General features: G+C 41.6%; 1 protein-coding gene across 4 annotated transcripts in view; it reads right to left on the reverse strand.

Moving 5' to 3' along the window:
* carmil3 (capping protein regulator and myosin 1 linker 3) overlaps nt 1-12113 on the reverse strand; it is a 127177-nt gene extending 115064 nt beyond the window's left edge. For 3 of the 4 annotated variants that reach the window (XM_074688377.1, XM_074688378.1, XM_074688375.1), the window contains exons 1-2: nt 11877-12113; nt 5917-6011 (exon numbers count right to left, since the gene is read on the reverse strand). In XM_074688377.1, coding sequence (XP_074544478.1) covers nt 5917-6011; nt 11877-11934 — 153 coding nt within the window. In that variant the 5' untranslated portion in view covers nt 11935-12113. The remainder of the gene's footprint in view (nt 1-5916; nt 6012-11876) is intronic. The other variant, XM_074688376.1, reaches the window with a different exon arrangement.
* Between the last annotated feature and the right edge of the window lie 6023 nt (nt 12114-18136).

Here is an 18136-nt window from a genome sequence, read left to right on the forward strand (position 1 = left end):
GCATGGCCGCTAATGCCCAAAAAAGAAGTTGCACGTACCTCAGAGTCAGACGCCTCGCTCTAACTTCGCTGGAATCTGGTTCGCGCCAAACGTAACAGGTAAAGAGTGACGTCTACGAGTGTGACCAGTGCGCGCGCACTCTTGTTCTCTTGTTTACGTGCGGTAGGAAAGTACAGCTGTGTAATGGTCTGACAGAGTGACGGATCGTATTTTTGTCTCCATATGAGACTGTGGCGGGGCCAAATGAGACTGTGGCGGGCCGCCACAGTCTCATTAATTAATGGGAAACACTGATTTAATATTCCGAGTCTGCAAACAGGCTAAGATAACAACCAGGATTACATCATCAGGGACATTTGAGGAGCTCCCTGCCCAGAAAGCATGAAAGTGTTTTTACAGGCTGATAAGAACTACTCACGTTGAGTAACTCAACGCGATGTGGAAAAATTCTGTGCCACTCTGATATCAAAGGTCTATAATGAGAATTTTAACTGTGTGTGCTCGATGAAACACCACTGCATTACACACAGGGATCTGGGGTTTGATCTGTTAAGCATCAAAGTGATGTTGTTCAGGCCAGACGATTTCTGAAATAACAGCAGCAATTTAATAATTACAAGAGTGATAAGGTTCAGTAACACTGAGTTAGCCAGTACATGCATCCACAATAAGCACTTAATTAACAAACAACTTCAGCAAATTTGAAGTCAAACCGATTCTATCTACACCACATTGTATACAAACACAAGTGCATCTCAGGAGGGCTCTGCAGTCTGTCGATTAAAGCACTGAAGAGATCCATAAAGACCTCACGGAAGACTCGCTGTGTAATGTACAGGAAAGGCAGGAGTAGAGTCCATGGGATCACAACATGGTGTCAGAGTTTATCAAGAGTATATTTAGAAGTTCAAAATGTAGTGGTACAGCTTTAATAGACCACTCCTTCAGCTTACAGTCTTTTTTTAGCTCTAATGCAGAGCTGTAACCAGCTTTCAGCTTTATCAGCCATTACTCTGCTTTTTCACAATGAACCCATGAATCTTTTCAGCCTTTAAAATGTCAAAAATGTGAAAAATGCTCATGACATGTTCCCAGAGCACAAAGCGATGTCTTCACATTGCTTCTTTTGTGTCGTGGGGACAGAAAGATCCAGAGACTTTTCATGTAGAATGAAAGGCCAGAGAGAAGCAGAAAATGATCATGTTTAATGAAGCAAAAGGAATAAATGTTTGTCATTTTGCTTGAAAAAAAGTTGTGAAATGATATGATAGCAAGCAAATGCAGCTCTCTGTGTGTGTGTCATGAACCTAAAAATTTCCAGAATGCACTTCAATCTTTATAAAGAGATCTTCTCAGATGGACCCATTACCTGTAAATGATGTAACTTTTGAAGTGCATTTTAAGTCTGTTTTGCTTTATAGAGAAATAGGACAGTAAATAGAGAAAGAAGAAGGTAAAAAGCAAAAAGTTAGGGTCACACCTTAGATGCTGGCTTCAAGGACTTAAGCAAACATACATGTGAGCACAGGACTTCATCACTTAGCCTATCTGGACCATTGGCTGTTATCCATTTGAAAAAGAAATAAATAGCCTCCAGTTAGTGTTCAGCATCTTTTTTTCTGGAAGTTTTAAAAAAAGAGATAATACATAGGGATTGGCTATGGTTTTTGGATAACTGTATAATAATAATACTAATAACAAAGTTAAATAGTTCATGAGATTATTATATTATCTTAAAAACGTATTTTTCAATAGTTTGCTTAGCCCCTGGTTGTAATGTGATATGTAAATCCAGCAGTGGCTGAGGAGTATGTAGAAGCTCTTTGCTTGTTTTCATTCAATAACAAAAAACTTCCATAAACAAATTACAAATATAAAAGATCCCTGCTCCCTGATCACCGATCCCCCTCAAATCAATCGGTGCATGTCTAATATATATATATATATATATATATATATATATATATATATATATATTAGACATGCACCGATTAATTTGAGGGGGATAAACACACGAATAAGATATCTAATTTTCATATTTACAACTTTACACTGTAGTTAAATGAAACTCTGTAACTCTGCCTCTTTATGTCTGTAGTGGGGAGCTTTTTTTGCAAATAGTTAGCAGTGACTTCTTGTTTTTTTGACAGACCCTCCCTAGATTTGATTTAGGTTCCCCTTGGTGAAAATAGTAGGGGGAAAAAACACATTCAATGACAAAAAATTTGAAAAGCTCCATTTCCTACTCTGTTTACTTTTGCTGAGACACTGAGGGTGTAGTTTTATCATTCCAATAATACAGTTTTATCTGGTAGAGACCGACGATATAAGTTTTTATTTGCATATAAACAAAACTACATCTTCCAAGACAGAAAGTGTTGTGTGCAGGGAACAAGGAGGGGCAATCAACAAGCTATTGAGAGTGTGAGTGTGTGTTTTTTTTTCAGTTTCAGGAGGATAAAAGAAGTGCAATCTGCAAACCGTGTACAACAAGCTGACCAAAGATGGGAAAAAGGTCTCAAGTTTCAACACAGGCCCTAAAAGTACCCTGAAAAGTTCTTATCATATCATAGATTTATTGAAGGGATGCTAAACAGCCACATTGGCATTAATTCAATCAAATAGCTGATTTCAGAGCTGCAGAAAAATTACCAGAAACAACCAAGAAGTTAAAGCAATTAATGTCAGAATCACTTAATTCAAAGCTTTTGAATACTTCGTCCTGAAGATGAAGACTGAGGATTTCACAAGCTAACAGTTCTCTGCAACATCGCTATAAGTCACTGCTATTTTATGTCTCAACTGTCCCTGAATAATGTGATTTTTACATACAGTCACTGTCTGCTCTACAAAATGGCCAATGACATAATGTTTTATCACATCATACAGACCTCTGGCTGTAGTCCAGTGAGTACGCTCAGATTGATGGCAAAGTCACTGGATGAAGACGCAAACGTGAAAAAGACATTATTTCATGAGCAAGAGTGCTCATTTTCATAGAGACATGTTCTCTGTTGTTGTTTTTTTGTTTGTTTGTTAGTTTGTTTTTCACCATGTCCTCATAAACTCAACTCTTTAACATAAAACTGCCAAAAAGTAAAGTTTTTCCTGTCCTGTCAGTATCAACCCGAAAATATCCATACCCTGCATCTCCAAAGCCTGTTACTGAGAAAGACTCAACCAGGCAGTCAGCTGAACAAGAACATATTTATTCTGTGTGTCTAAACAATCCAAGCAGTGAAAAAAAAATCAATTTAATTCATCTTTTTTGTGCATGTGGCCTCACTTTAGTAGAAAGTAGTGAAGTAAATAAACAGGTTTGTGTATAAATGACTTCAGAAATGATTTGTGTGAGAAATAAAATCAACTTCAAGTGGATTGCTAACCACAAATCACTTTTTATTTTTACACATTTATGACTTGACCAACTGTCTGAGTAACAGCCCCGCTAAATAAACACATCCAGGGAGCACGCAACCACAATCAGATCCTTAAACACTGCAACGCCAACTCAACCTCAAACCTCGGTCCTACGCCACACTCATGAGTGGGACCTCCAAGTAACCACAGAATCTAAGTGGAAATAAGTGTCTGAGGCACCCGAGTGTGCTCGGGACTGTCAAACAGTGGCAATCTCAGCCAGTAATAGGCCCATTATTAGGTGGGAGCCAGGGGAGCGCAGAGTCCACTGAGGAGAAAGCAAAGCGACTGATCACGATAAATAAGTGGCGGAAGAACCAAATTGGCAACTGGGGCATCACAACACAGCAGAGATTTCCTCCCCACTCCCTCCCTCTTTTCACTCATTCCTCCATTCGCTTTTCTCTTGTGGGGTGCCCTCACATACTCTTCATCACACCCACCACCTCCCCCCTCCCCCCGTCTCTCCTCCTCTCTGCCTTTGAAGATGCTTTGTTTTCTGACTTCTCTCTAATCTTCAAATAGGGTGATCTAATAATGGCTAGAAGAATGTGAACATGGGCAACTTTTGATGCACTGAGGCATGCGTGTCTGCATACATGCCTCCTGCACATGTCAAGATGAACTCTTTTCTTTTTTTGTGTGTGTGTGTACATGTATGTGCGTTTGTGCACGTCAGCCTTCATGTGAACATGCATGGTGATGCTCCCCAATGCACTGCCCTGGGTGTCGTTTGGACGCCATGCTGAGCCCTCCCTACGTCTGTCTGAGATATAGGGGGGCTTGGGGGATACAGGCTATGTGTACATGTACTTGTGTGTGTGTGTGTGTGTGTGTGTGTGTGTGTGTGTGTGTGTGTGTGTGTGTGTGTGTGTGTCACAGCATGATGGCTGGTGCAGTCAACACACACAGACAGCTGGATACCAGCAGTCTCCCGAGGGTAAAGGGGGCAAAAAGAGGGAGCAAGAAGCAGAACAAAGACTTTCATACAGTCAATGTCAAATCAAAATAAAACATTCAAACCAATCAGAAGAACTTAAGTGAAATTTTTTTAGTCTTTAACTACTGAATCGACGTTAGTTGTAACATAAGAACACTAGAAAGAGAGGATAAAGGTACAAAAAGGTGTCGCCTATATATGCAAACTGAGAGGAATGGTTTAAAACAACAGAAATCCCACCCACGTATTTGTAAGCAACCCTGATATATTCCACTTTCTCTAACTACCGTGTAAGACATTTTCAAGCATGAGTGAATATTGTGTCCACAATACCCAGAGAGACTGAAACAAACAGTCTATTTACAAACTCCCTCATCTGTTCACCCTTCCTACATCCAAACAAATTTATCCATTAGAGTGAAAAGATTGCCTTTTAGAAGGGGGGACCTTGACAACGAGCTAGAATGAATGCTAACATCCATCTCGCCTGCCTTCTCTTCAAAGAATTTGGAGCAGCAGCAGCCGCAGCAGCCAAGGCCCATTTGGATAGTAAAAACTCTCATAAGGCAAGAGACCTAATTGAATTGCTTCTGATGGCAAGAGGAGCTCGATACCCTTTTACAGGTTGGAGTAAAGACGGAGGGAAGGGCAGAGAGAGAAAGTGAGGAGCTAGTGGCGTGGTGGTGGTGGTGGTGGTGGTGTTAGGTGGAGGGGGGAGGAGCAGAGCAGTGATGATGGGGTGGAGGATAATTGAGATAGACAGATAAGGAGGGAGGGAGATGAAACAAAGAGACGAGATGGCAAAAATAGAGGGGTGGGGTGGATATGATGGAGATGGATGGTGGTGAGAGAAGGAAGGAGGAGTAATAGAGACAGAAAACTGAAACAAGTACTGATTAATAGTTTTGATTGGCATATCAATGTGACTTTTCGTTGTCCTCAGGGAGGAAATGAGCTTGTTAAGAAGGTGGAAGTGGGTAACTGATCGTTCATTCATTAATATGGCTGACTTTTTGACAATTTCTCAGTCACAGAGGTGGCCTTGAACACATCACAGGCTGCCCACACACCCCCTGGCACACACACACACAGCTTCCTCTTTCAAAGGAAAAACAACAATAACTGATGCCCTCGAACGTGCAGCATGTCAGGCTTACACACACACACAGCACAAACTCTCGCCAGTGGCATTAAGGCCATGCTGCCACATCTAATAAACTCTGAGGATGGACTCAGTAGGCCATGGCACGGTGTCCACTCTGCTCCTCTTAGGCAGCATCTGTCTTAAGCCTGATTCTCAACACGTCTGCTGTTGTGTGTCTCAGGATGCGTAATCCGTGACTTCTTATGGCTCTTTCAATTTGTCCCAATTAACGTCTATTGATTTCTCTGCGAGGAGGTCGGTGTCTCTTTGTTCCATATCCAGCACCTCACACAGAACGACTCTTTCACTTTAACAATGACTATCTCTTTCAGATGACCTGGTGTGACAGCAGACAGGGGGAGGAGGGGGGAGTGGATGAGAGGGTGGGTGTGAGGGTGTTGGCGTCTCTCACCAGGATTCTGTCCTCTGTTTTGCCGCTCCTCGTGTCCTGCTTGATGGCTCGCACAAACTTAATGGCCTGCTTGTCCAGCACCTTTCTGATGCTCTCTGAAGAGGGAAGAGGGATAAAACAGGAGAGCTAATTACATAATGTAAACACATAACAGAATGAAAAGCACTGCCCTCAGATGCACCCGGGAGAGCTGTAAAAAGCTTTTAACGGAAAAACTAATAAATTCAAATAAGCAAGAAGGAGATAAATAGAGGGAAGAAGCTGAAAGAAGCACACATTTTTTTCTCGATACCAGGTCTTAGTTTCATTCCTGTACACCTCACTACATGGCCACACCCTTGTGTCTCAGGTCACATGATGAGAAACAGAAAGAGACATCGAATGGCAAAATAAAGAGAGCAGATAAAAAAAAACGCTGCTCAAGAAAATTGAAATGTAACTGTTCGAAAGTATTGATGGAGATGAGAATGTTTGGCCCAAGGGTTACCATGGACCCTGAGCAACCTTCAACAGCCTTCTGCAACTTTTGGACCAACTCAAATTTATAACAGCTCTGCCTGAAAAATAGACTTTATTGACTAAGCTGCCACCAGTCTGCTTCGTAAGGTCAGTAATGTAACAAAGCTGGCATATTGGATCCAAAACACAGATGTACAAATACCCCACGGTATCATCCTTTGCCTTTGACACGCGGACTTCTTCAGCAGAGAGAATAAAAAGGTCAAGAACAAACTGAAATGCACAACATTTCATTTGCAAAGAACACAGAGTGAATAAAGGGGATTTACAAATCATTAAATCTGCTTAATAAATAAATGTTGGTTTCATAGTTTATGGGGAGGCTATTGCACAGCGGTGGAGTCAGTCATCTCTCCATCTGAAGGTCAGGCATCCAACCCCTACTCCCACTGTCCACATCCTGAAGTGTTTTTTGGGAAGACACCCAGCCTCAAACGTCAATGGCTGAGTCATTGGTGTTATTTAATCAGCCTTTACTCAACCAGAAAATAACACACTGAGATAACAAATCTCTTTTATAAGAGTGTCTTGACCAAGATAGGCAGCATGTGTGTGAATGAGATTAGTCAACACTGATGGGCACTTACATAGCAAGCTCTGAAATTAGACGGTGTATAAGGTGTGAATGCTGTGTATAAGCACTTTGGGAGGTCAGGTGAATGGAAAAAGCACAAAAATAAACACAGTTCACATGTAACATTGTAAGTCATCTTTCCGTTTCAAAGTTAACTGTATATCCATGAAACCTTAAGACAGGATTTCAGGATTTGAGGAAACAAAGTTCTTTCTTGAAATGTATAAGCATTTAAGGAGGATTATCAACAGAAGAGTAAAGTTATTCTCTGGGGAAGCTTAAGGGCCTGTGTCCACTAACAGCTTTTTTGGGCAGGCAGCAACTTTTTTTTTTTTTTTTTTTTTTATTATTATTATTATTATTATTATTATTATTATTATTATTATAGTTGTTTTTTAACCCAAACCCAAGGCTGTAGAGCATGTAGCGCTTGGCTTTCTTGAGAAATGCCTATAGAGTCAACTTGTTACTAAACTCACTCTTAGGTGAAAACATTTTTAACATTCAAAATCCTCTCACTTTTTAAAAATAAGGATCACTCTTTAATGTCACTGACCATTAAACAGCAAAAAGGAACGGAACTTCAAATTTCCACTTGGCCAAAAAAACAGTGGCCAAGACCCAGACAGACAAAATGGAGGAAATCATGCAGATTTTTTGCAAGGTCTATAGCTGCTGTTAATGCTCCGAAATGGTTTCCATCAATTTTACTTCTGTGGAATAAAAGCAAATATCAAGCACTCAGAGCAAGGCTTCAAACAGACTTAATGATCACTACGAAGGGAAGCTGAAGTGCTGCAGGCAACTTTTGTGACTTTGCAACAGTAAACGCTGGTCAGACGCTCCTTTTGAAATTAATGCTGCCAGTGCAAAAATGTTGTTAGTGGACTCAGGTCCTCACTGGAGATGTTTTAGTTGTTTTTAGAGTTGGAGACACAGGGAGAACTTTTCGGGGATATGATGCTGTGTTCCTACTGTAGTCAAGTTCCCCCAGGCCCAGGATGGGGAAACTTTAAATCCCTTGACAAGCAGGAAAGGGAGGTGCATTTGAGGAAGATGTATAAAGCTTTTGGTGGGTCCAGAGCAAGAAAATATGCCTAGAGTGATTTTACTTAAACCAGAACTTTTTGGAAGTTAAAACTCAAACCACAAATCGATTGATAGAAGCCAGCTTCTTTTTTCTGCTTGATACTGGAGTCTACAGCTCCTGCTTATATAATAACACAAAAACACACATTATAGTTCACATAGGCAATACACACATCAGAGTTAACACAAGTGAAACACCCGAACTAACAGTCAGCAGCAGAGTTGGATTAAGGGCAGTAAAGAGGACACCTTGTGGGTCCAGTTGTTTGACAGCAGTGCAAAGGGAAAAACAGAGGAAAGCTCATTTGACAGAGTACCACAGCTGTCCTGTGACATGTGCTTCAAAGCTCAACATACACAGGTTAGCTTTAAGTTAACTGGCTTAAATAACCCTAAAAATAGAGATAATGCTGAACAATTGGGTTGCCAGTTTGGTCTTGAGGTTAAAGCGCGCACCCCATGAGCAGAGGGTACAGTCCTCATCCAAGCAGTTACTGGTTCAGTTATTAGTCACAACCCTCTGCTGTGTGTATTTCTCTCCTGTCTAAACATTTCATGTCTCTTTCCGACTCTCTAGTTTAACACAGGCATTAATGCCCTAAATTTAACCCCAGAATAAAATAAGACATGGTTAAAAGTAAAGCAAACAGGGCTCGGACATCAGTTCAGCCCTTACCCCATGAACAGAGCTGCAAGTCTTCAAAGCTAGTAACCCAGGTTCAAATCTGACCTGTGTCCTTCAGCTGCAGTCATTCCATTTCCTTCTTCCCATTTACTAACCCTACTCTTCTTTCCTCTGAGTAAAGGTGCCTAAAAGCCCTCATTAACAGTGTTTCATGTGCAGTCTGTTTACTTCAGTTTATTCTGATTACATGATGTGTTGCTCAGGTATGTGTCAGGCCTTAACAACAGTTTGAAGACATTTTATGCAAGTTGCGTCCCTGACAGTATCAAATAGGGCAGAATGAGATAGCAAAAACCTGATTGTTCAAAGCAAATGGCATGCTCACTGTCATATCTTACGAGTGTGAGTCCCCAAGGGTTTTGATCAGTTTCTGTTGTAGGACGATACCAGCTAAGTACTTTTTTTCATTATCTCTCACTTTAAAAATCTGATGAAAGTGTTTGGCCTTTTCTTTTGCCTTTAATGAGACAGATAGGAAAGCACAAAAAGGAGGAAACATAGGAAGTGAGAGTGGGGTGAATAATATGCCGCAAAGGTCGGAATCAAACCTGGGCTGTCCACTTCAAGAGATACAGCCTCTATATGTGTACCGCTATTTTAACCAGCAAAACAAGAACCTCAGGACAAATATGTTTGTTTAGAAGAATTGATCAGTGTGTGCTGTTTCGTACAAGTTAATCTCTTATCTAGAACATATCCTGCTTCTGAGCATCTTGAAAGTTGGGCAAAGGGGATAAGAAGCCCATGTCAAAGTGTTAAAAACTGCAGGTCATCAAGCATTCGCTTGAGGCTGGCCGCAGAAACAGCAAAACCACAAACAAACCCAGAAAGATCTTTTTACACACCCTGTGGGGGGGATTCAACTTCCAGAATACCTTATCATAACTTGAACAAAGCTAGGTTGAGTTCACATTTCCAATATTGGCACATTGGCACTAGCCAATGATGGGCTTCAAAACTCTGTATCAGAAACAAATGGGTGCTATCCCAGAAACTACATCCACATATTAAACAGCCAATGATTTACCCTTGGGAATATATGAACCACCTTAATATGAAAAATACAGATTTAACCTGTAGCTAATAAAAATCATGTGTCAAAGTACCAACTTCTGTTTTTTCAAACATCTACAATGCTTTATATCAGGATCTGTCATTGTCAGCCACCAGCACATTTAGCAAATACATTTCTTTTAAATGTAAAAATGAGGTGAGCATCACTGTCCTTGGTTTTAGGAAATTAAAAGGGGGAGTTCTTTCGGACATGGTTTTATGGACATCAATAATGACTCGGGTGTCTGAGGGCTTTTGCTGAAGTCTTCTATATAAATCAGTTCCATTGTATTTGCATGTAGCTGTGTATCAGAAATCGTCCTTCTATCTCTGTAAAATCGCCACAGGGATTTGGATGATGCCATCTTTGGGTTTTCTCTTTGATTTCCAGCTTAGGGACAGGCTGGTGGATTATTTTTTTTTTTAAGTCAGCCCACAGAGATGAACAGTCACAGAGAAAAGAGAACGAAAGGCAACAGTAAAGACACAAACAGGAGGACAGAAACATACACACGTATCCTGTGGCTGTAAAAGACTCATAACTGGGTTATTTTTAGCCCTAGAGAAAGAAAGAAAGAAGCAGTCCCGCTCCTCTGAAAGGAACTGACCACAAGATCCAGAGCTGCCATCTTTAAGGGCCTCTGCTCCACCTCAGAACACGACTGACCCCGCTGAAGCTCACTGATCCGCACCAGAGGCCTCCTCCATCTCCATCTCTTCCTCAACAACAACCTGCACCAAGCAACTTGCTCTTCGCAAGCACAAAGTCAGTCTATAGCCTCAGACTGCTTGCACACACATATGCCTGCAAGCTGCATGTGATGTTCACATTTGAAGCTAAAAGTGAGCCCAGCAGATGGAGAAACAGCACGTCATGCTGTGTCACAATCTCCCAACTCCCTCACTCATGAGTCTCACTTTCTACATCCAGAAACAAACCATGAAGTCGGCTTTCACACTTGATTGAGCAGCGGCCGACGCAGGGAGGATGAAGGAGGCAGGGATGAGAGGGAAACAGGGTGGAGGGGGTGTGATCGAAGGGAGGATCAGCCGAAGACAAACACAGAGTTATTGACATTAAGCTGGGTAAGACCCAATCGCTTAAACCTTTTAACACACTCTGTTATTCCCCCCCAAAGGCCTGGATGGTGTGACCTGGACATGTGCTCCCAGAGGGGTGAAGAAATGCATGAGAGGAAGAGAAAAAGAGAAAAACCAGCATGGGTCAGTACCCTCTTTCCTTCCCTCCCTCTCATGTCCCTACTGTCATTTTTGACACTTTGATGGATCTGCTCACTCACGCTCTCCTCATCTGCCCCCCTCCACATTATCTCCTCCACTGGCAGGTGTGCTAATGTCCTAATGCAGCCTGACTCTTATCAGCAGGCCAGACAGACGGGGCTTGGACAGGTTGAGCTGGTAAACAGCGGGATTTAACTCGCTGCGTCTGGATAATTATCTGTGAGGGACACACCTCTTGAACACCTTGTCATCCACACATACTGCTCTCTGAATGTGTGTGTGTACTGTCCAACCTTCCCAGCAGGTAGAGGCTGAGCTAGTGTGCTACTGAACCCATGCTGCCTGATGCACGCAAAGCGCTCCCAGTCGCACAATAACTCCCACGCTCACACACGCAGGGAAAGGAGAAAGAGATGAGAACTCCAAATGAATGCACAAAGCCACTCCGCGCACACACAAGAACAGCATCACTTGAAATAACTCTGACAGCACTATGGGACTCTGGTGTCCGATAAATTTCACAGTGGATCTTTAATATGAAATCAATCCCAAAGTGAAAGCCGCCGTTCGAGATCGATGGGATTACAATCTTCCCGAGCTTCAACAGCCATTAACTCTGGTTCTGCCTGGGGAGACATTTCCTGCGCTCGCCTGCGGTGATAACTCCTTTCAAATGAAACGCACCAGAAAGCGAAGATTTACAGAGCGGCTGAGTGAAGGCAAACTATCCCCACGCGTTTTCAGACAGCTACTCCTCCTCCTCTATACTTCCTCCAAAAAAGTCACGTTGGGGCTCACCTGTGATTTCCCTGCTGACGTTGACGAAGCCCGCCGCTGTGGTCTCCTTTGAGGCCATGGTGCGCTCCTCCCCGCAGGTCCGGCCCCTTCTCTCCTTCCTCCGCAAACAAACGTCCCCAAAGTGCACTTTAGTTTTTACCTCCGCGCCTGCAGGTGCCCCAGGCGCAGGAACAGTCCGTGCGGTGTGATGTGAAGCGGTGCAGCGCTGCGCACTGGCAAAAACCCGAGGAGCGCCTCCGACTCAGCACATGAGAGAGAAAGAGAGAGAGAGAGAGAGAGAGAGAGAGAGAGAGAGAGAGCGAGCTGCATCCAGATACACTAACCTAATACACTGAGGGGGTCCTTCAGGTGTTGATTGTAACGACATGAGGAGTCCAGGCTCACATTGTCCTGGCTCAGGATAAGCTGTATACGATATGGATTGGGGTTGGACAGCGTTTGAATTAGTTTAGGAGTATGTGGCCAAATCGTATGTGGCCAAATAGGGAGAGAGCTGAATCTGAGCTGAAATATAGCCTACAATAGATCATTAGTTCAGCAGAGACTGAATGAGGCAGGAAAACTACATCAAGTCGGGGTTAAAAAAAAAAAAAAAAAAAGAATCTCAAAATGAAGATCACCCATCAAAAAGGAAAACAAAAAAACAGATATTTCGTAGCCTTGTAAACGATTGTAACGAGCAGGAACTATAAATACATGTATCCAAAAGCTTAGGAAGTAATCATACAAGTTTGTGTCCTTCCTTTCCCAATAAATCAGACACTTTCCCAAAAGGATGAGGAGCATATCAACCAGAAGGTCAATGACTGACTAAATATTTTACACTGACTATGCTGGAAATTGAATGTTTCAAACGTCAATATTGTTGATGTTAAATCATTAGCTGTATTAGGTTTGGCTAAAATGTTCACCAAAAAAAAAAAAAAAGGTACTTCCTCTGGCACTAGATGGCAGCACCTGCATCCAACCAAACTTGAAACACTGTGTCACACAAAGGTTCTTTCTTCTGGGCTAAATGCTTGCATCAATTTTGACAAAAGCATTGGAATTCTGATCAAGGAGAGAACCCAAACATTATAGCATTACAACAAAAATGCACATTAAAGATAGGGATGTGTTGTGTCCTCAAAAGGTGCGGCTCTCAGAGCCAATGCTTTGTACTGACTCAGGAGAGCCAAGTTTTGTCGAGTGAGAGCCGGCTCCCAACAGTTTCCCTTTGGTGGCTCTCTTTTATTTAGTCCCTCATGGCAGGACCTTGTTTTGATTGACAGCATGGTGGCCATACATGTGACAGTACAGGATCATACCCAAGCGGCAACCTCTGGTCTGAGAATATGAGACAATGCGGAAGTGCTAAAATCTGCTGTTTCTCGAGTGTTCACTTGAGGCTGGCTCCGGAAGTAGCGGAAGTCAAATACACACCAAGCCAAAAAAAGCCATTTTCAAAGCAAAATTTGCAGCAAAAGCAAAAAAAAAAAAAAAGAAGAAGCAGAAATTAACCTATTTACAGCCTGGTTCAACAAACGTCTACTGTCTGAGTTGCTAATTTTACTAACAGCACCCACTGTACAGGGGGTGATTTTTTTTTTCTAATGAGGCCATTCAGAGGATAATAGGATCGCAAGCTCCCCCAATAAGAGGCACAGCTGAGGCTCACGTGACGGCCGGCGCCCTATGGCTGTAGGCGAAGCCCTTGCCACTACCACTATGACCACTATAGCCGATGTGCTTCATTTTCCGTTTCAGTAACAGATGGGTGCAGTCGGCCAGACTACGTCTATGTTTTATACAGTCTATGATCATACCGTTATGTGAGAAGACATGGGGACACTCAATCAAATGTAGCGTGTTGCCCCAGTCACTGACTAAGACAACAGACAACAGTGAGGAGTGTGTCACATCACGTAAACAAGTAAATTTAAAGCGGAATCTGGATAAGCATCTCTTGATTGTTTTTTTGTGCAAAAAAAAGTTTGTTTATAATATTTTAAAAAAGGGGTAAAATTCCTGTTTTAGTAACACCAAAATGCACAAAACAGACTTCTCATAAAAACTCTGAAAGCTTATAAGCTTTCAGAGTTTATGAGAAGTCTTATGAGAAGTTTATGTGTATTGATAAACCCTTATAAGGGTTTATCAATACACAGCTCATCCATATTTGCCAGGTTAGGCTAAAATATAAAGGCTACAAAAAATACTAAATCAGGAGCTGTTTGTGAGCTGAACGAGCTGGCTCTTCTTTTGGAGCTGAGCCAAAAAATCCGACTCTCTTAAAAGACCTGGTCGTCCCATCACTAATTGAACATTGACGTGTCTAACGATGAGAGGTAGTTTGTGGGCCCGCCCACTACAACTTCCAGCCAATCACTGAGTCTCTCACCAGTCCCTAATACGCAGTAAACTAACGAGCTGTTGCGACAAGAAGAAATGCGTTAAATGTCATAAGAAGAAGCGGAATACCCGGGTGAAAAGCAGAGGTACAACAACTTACCTTCCTATTTTACGAAGAAAATTAAGGCAGGCTAATATTTACTAACCTGGCAGTCCATAGGTGGCTCAGCTAAAAGTTTGTTTTTAGCATTGACATGTTCTCAAAGTGGAACCTACAAATCTTAGATGAAAATAAAATAATAATAATTATAATTATAACAGACTAATTCGTGATGTTGCCTCACACATCTCTTATTTTAGAGCATTTTGTACTCAGCTAGACATTGTACTCTCCTTTTCAAGTTGTAGAGGTTGGGTAAACAGTCCCTGCAGTTTGTTAGCCTGAAGGCTGACGGCCAATCGGATTGGCTGACAGGAAAAGGGGCGGTACCAATACCATTCGGATGCCGTGCCACATGTTTTTGTTTTTTTACTGGAGGATATTTTATTTCAAACTAAGTTACTTATATATAACTCCCAGGTGTGGTTCTTTTTTTATTGTACTCAAATTCAGCAGTTAGTTATTATATGAATTAAAAAACACAATGCAGTAAAGATTATGAAATGTTTACAACAACATTTGAGAAATTATCATAAACAGGACCAATACTAGTCAATACACATTTGATTTCAATTGTTATTTTAAAAGCAACCCAATTCTAAGTATGTTGTAGACCATTTTTATTCAATACCAGTCACCAGGTTTTCCAAATAAGTCAACCCATTATCACAATAAGATTTTATGTACTCTGAAGCATCAGCTGCAGGATTTTCTGAAAAGTTTTGCAGTTCTAGATCCAATCACAGAAGGTTTGAGGCACAGGGAGCAGAGCATATAAAGCTCTTTGACTTAGTTGGAGTAATGGAGCTATAAGTCTGATTGTGAAATAGAGGCCAGACCACCCTGACTTCTTATTTCCCTCTGGACTACTGATGGAAATCTGGTCATGATTGCCCCAAATCCCTCAGCCAGATGAATGGAAATGTGGGTGTGCATTGTTCAAATAAGAGGAAACCAAGAACATAATCTTCAAATGTAATAAATATCCAGGCTCTGATCTCTAGAGAGGCTTTTGCGCATCAAATTTTTATCATTTTGTCTTTTGCTGTCTTTTGACCAAAAATATGTAAGTGCTTACATGTAGAATGGTTTCACTTTAACCCTCAATAAAAAAATAATGGTTTTCTTATGTCAGGGCAGAAAGTTGATTTGATGCTTTTGATAAATGTGTTTTCAAGGCAGTACTTCTGTAATGATGTGAGGACATCGAGGGCATAGAGCCATATATCAACGTATTTCATTTAGTGCCTTTCTCCTCTGTGTTGCAGGAGCACCACTCACCCGCTGTGATAGGATTTGGGCTGGAGAATTGGGAGACCAGGTTGAAGCTCAAGCTGTAAGTAACAATGATGTATGTTTCACCCACTCATCTGAATGGCCGCTACTTGTCAATGTCATCGCTTATGCAACATGGTTCAGCTGTTTTTCATGGATTCAGATGAAATTAGAAAACATTTTAACCCTTTTTGTTTGAAATCACTTCTTAATTTGAAAAATGTGTTCATGATGCAGGGATGAATAGGCAGTGGAGGGTGCAGCTGCCTCTGGTGTCAAAAATTGGCTCCTCAGAGCCCGACAACAAAAGTGCAGTGTCTGCTACATTATATGCATGCATGCTTTTATGTATGATTGCGCATGTGTGAGAGAGACCTTTGTGTCTGCGTCTTACTGATACTTTCTCTATGATGAAAGACGACTCAGTGGGGGGCAGCATGCCTCAGAGAGAGAGAGGGAGGGTGGGGGCGTTGAAGGAGAAAGGCAGAGGGCCAAGACAGCTTGAATAAGAGGTTTATAGTCTGAAGGAGTGTAACTGTCTCCAGGTTTCATCCGGTTAAAAACTTCAGCTCTGTTCAAAGCTGCACTTGAAAGGACGTGCATTATTTATTCATCAATGCAGCATCTCATAGACAGGAATCAAGATGCTCAATGTGCCCTCAATTACTCCTCTATCTAGGTACTGTGTGTGTGTGAATGTGCTCACACAAAAGGATGCTGGAATAAAAGGTTCCTACAAAGGCACTGCAATACCCAAGGTGTTCACCACAGGCAACGCTAATGTGCAAAAATTGGAAACGCTCGATACAAATCCACTCGCTGCTTCTACAGACATTTGGGAGTCATTTTGCAATAAGCAAACAAGACAACATCTGTGCAGAGAAGAAGCAAGTAAGATGTCAGCGTATCACAAACACACCGAAAGAAGCAGTGAGAAGGAGAAAAACAAGGAGCAGGGAGTAAGTGTATTAAACTGGCAACCACATCCAGTCTGTAACAGCCAGCGGATATAAAAGTGTTAGCACCGTGCGTCTCACTGCTCCTCCTTACGTCAGAAATAACTCATGATGATGCTTCAAAGCAGGCGCTCAATCCTCTCCCATCATTCAGCACAGGCTAAGTTCTTCTCAGTGTGCAGAATGTGGTCTTACACACACACACACACACACACACAAACACACATACACATACTCACAACTTCCAGGCTATGCATCAGAGCTGTGATACACTGCCCTCCTCTGGCTCAACAAAGTAAACATCTACCTCAAGGGCAGGATGAGTTTGTCATGAAAACAGGAGACATGTTCAAAGCCAAGAGTGGTATGAATTTAGAATGTGTCGTTTGATAAAAAATAAAAATTATTAAAGTAGATTAAAACAGTTTCAAAAACTTGGATTTTCCTGGATAATGTTCTTCAACCAAGGTCTGACAGATTAAGAGAAAAAAAAACTAGAAGTACCAGCAAAACATTACTGACTCAAACAAACCAAAGAAAATAACTCCAGCTGCTGCTTGGGTTGAAGCTCATTTTTGTGATTTATTCAGTCAGTGGCTCAGACGCTCAGCGTTATCATCAGAACCAGGTCTGCTAGATTTTACCATCACTGGTTGCCTAATCCATGCCTCAAACACACCCAGGTATCATCTGTGAGAGATGCATCACAGTAATCCTCTCTGTGGACAGAGAGAGCTTCACACCATTTTTTTTTAATTAAATCAAATCTTGTTGCAAATTTCATACAAAAAGCTTTTACACTAGTTGCCAGGTATCTATTTTTCATAGAAGTTTGATTTGATGTTAAAAAGAGAAGGTGTGTGTCACTTTTAATGGGTGGGCAAAGTAGAAGAGAGCAGGGTTAGCTACTAAAGGTAATGTAAGACTGACGCAAGAGTCAATGAATGATGCATGTGTCTGCTTCAAATTAACTCAAAACGGGTTCTATTTTTTTATTATTATTTATTTAACCTTGATTTAACCAGGGTGGTCTCGTTGAGATTAAAAACCTTCTTTTTAAGGGAGACCTGGCCAAGACAGGCAGCAGTAAAAACGCAAAGTTACAGACAGGAAGCTCAAGAGAAAAGACAAAACACAGTCAATAAAATCAAGATAGTGGATTTAAACCACGTTCCTGGAAACAACTGTTCAAAACAACCGAGCTAAAACACTGGCACCTTATAGAACCAGCCTGCATGTCTTTCATTTTAGATTCTTAAAAAAATGTAAGGACTAAGATGAGGGTGCAGATTACTGAACGATCCTTTTCACAATTTCTGTCGTTTGGGACAGAGAGCGTCCATTTTCTCCACCACTTTTCTGCTGTGGACTGTACTTTAAGATGTTTGTAGTAGTAGGGATTTTTAGTGATACCTAGTGATCAGATTCTGGATTAAACTCCTCCTGTTGGTAAAGCAACAGTGGCCTTCTTAAGAACAAAATTCATGAGAGATATTGGCAGGTTTCCTCCTTTTCTCAAGTTTCTTTTATCACGGTTA

The sequence above is a fragment of the Halichoeres trimaculatus genome, unplaced genomic scaffold (genome assembly GCF_033239565.1).
Source record: "Halichoeres trimaculatus isolate MK-OKI-2021-1 unplaced genomic scaffold, fHalTri1.1 fHalTri1_scaffold_15, whole genome shotgun sequence".
Lineage (NCBI taxonomy): Eukaryota > Metazoa > Chordata > Actinopteri > Labriformes > Labridae > Halichoeres > Halichoeres trimaculatus.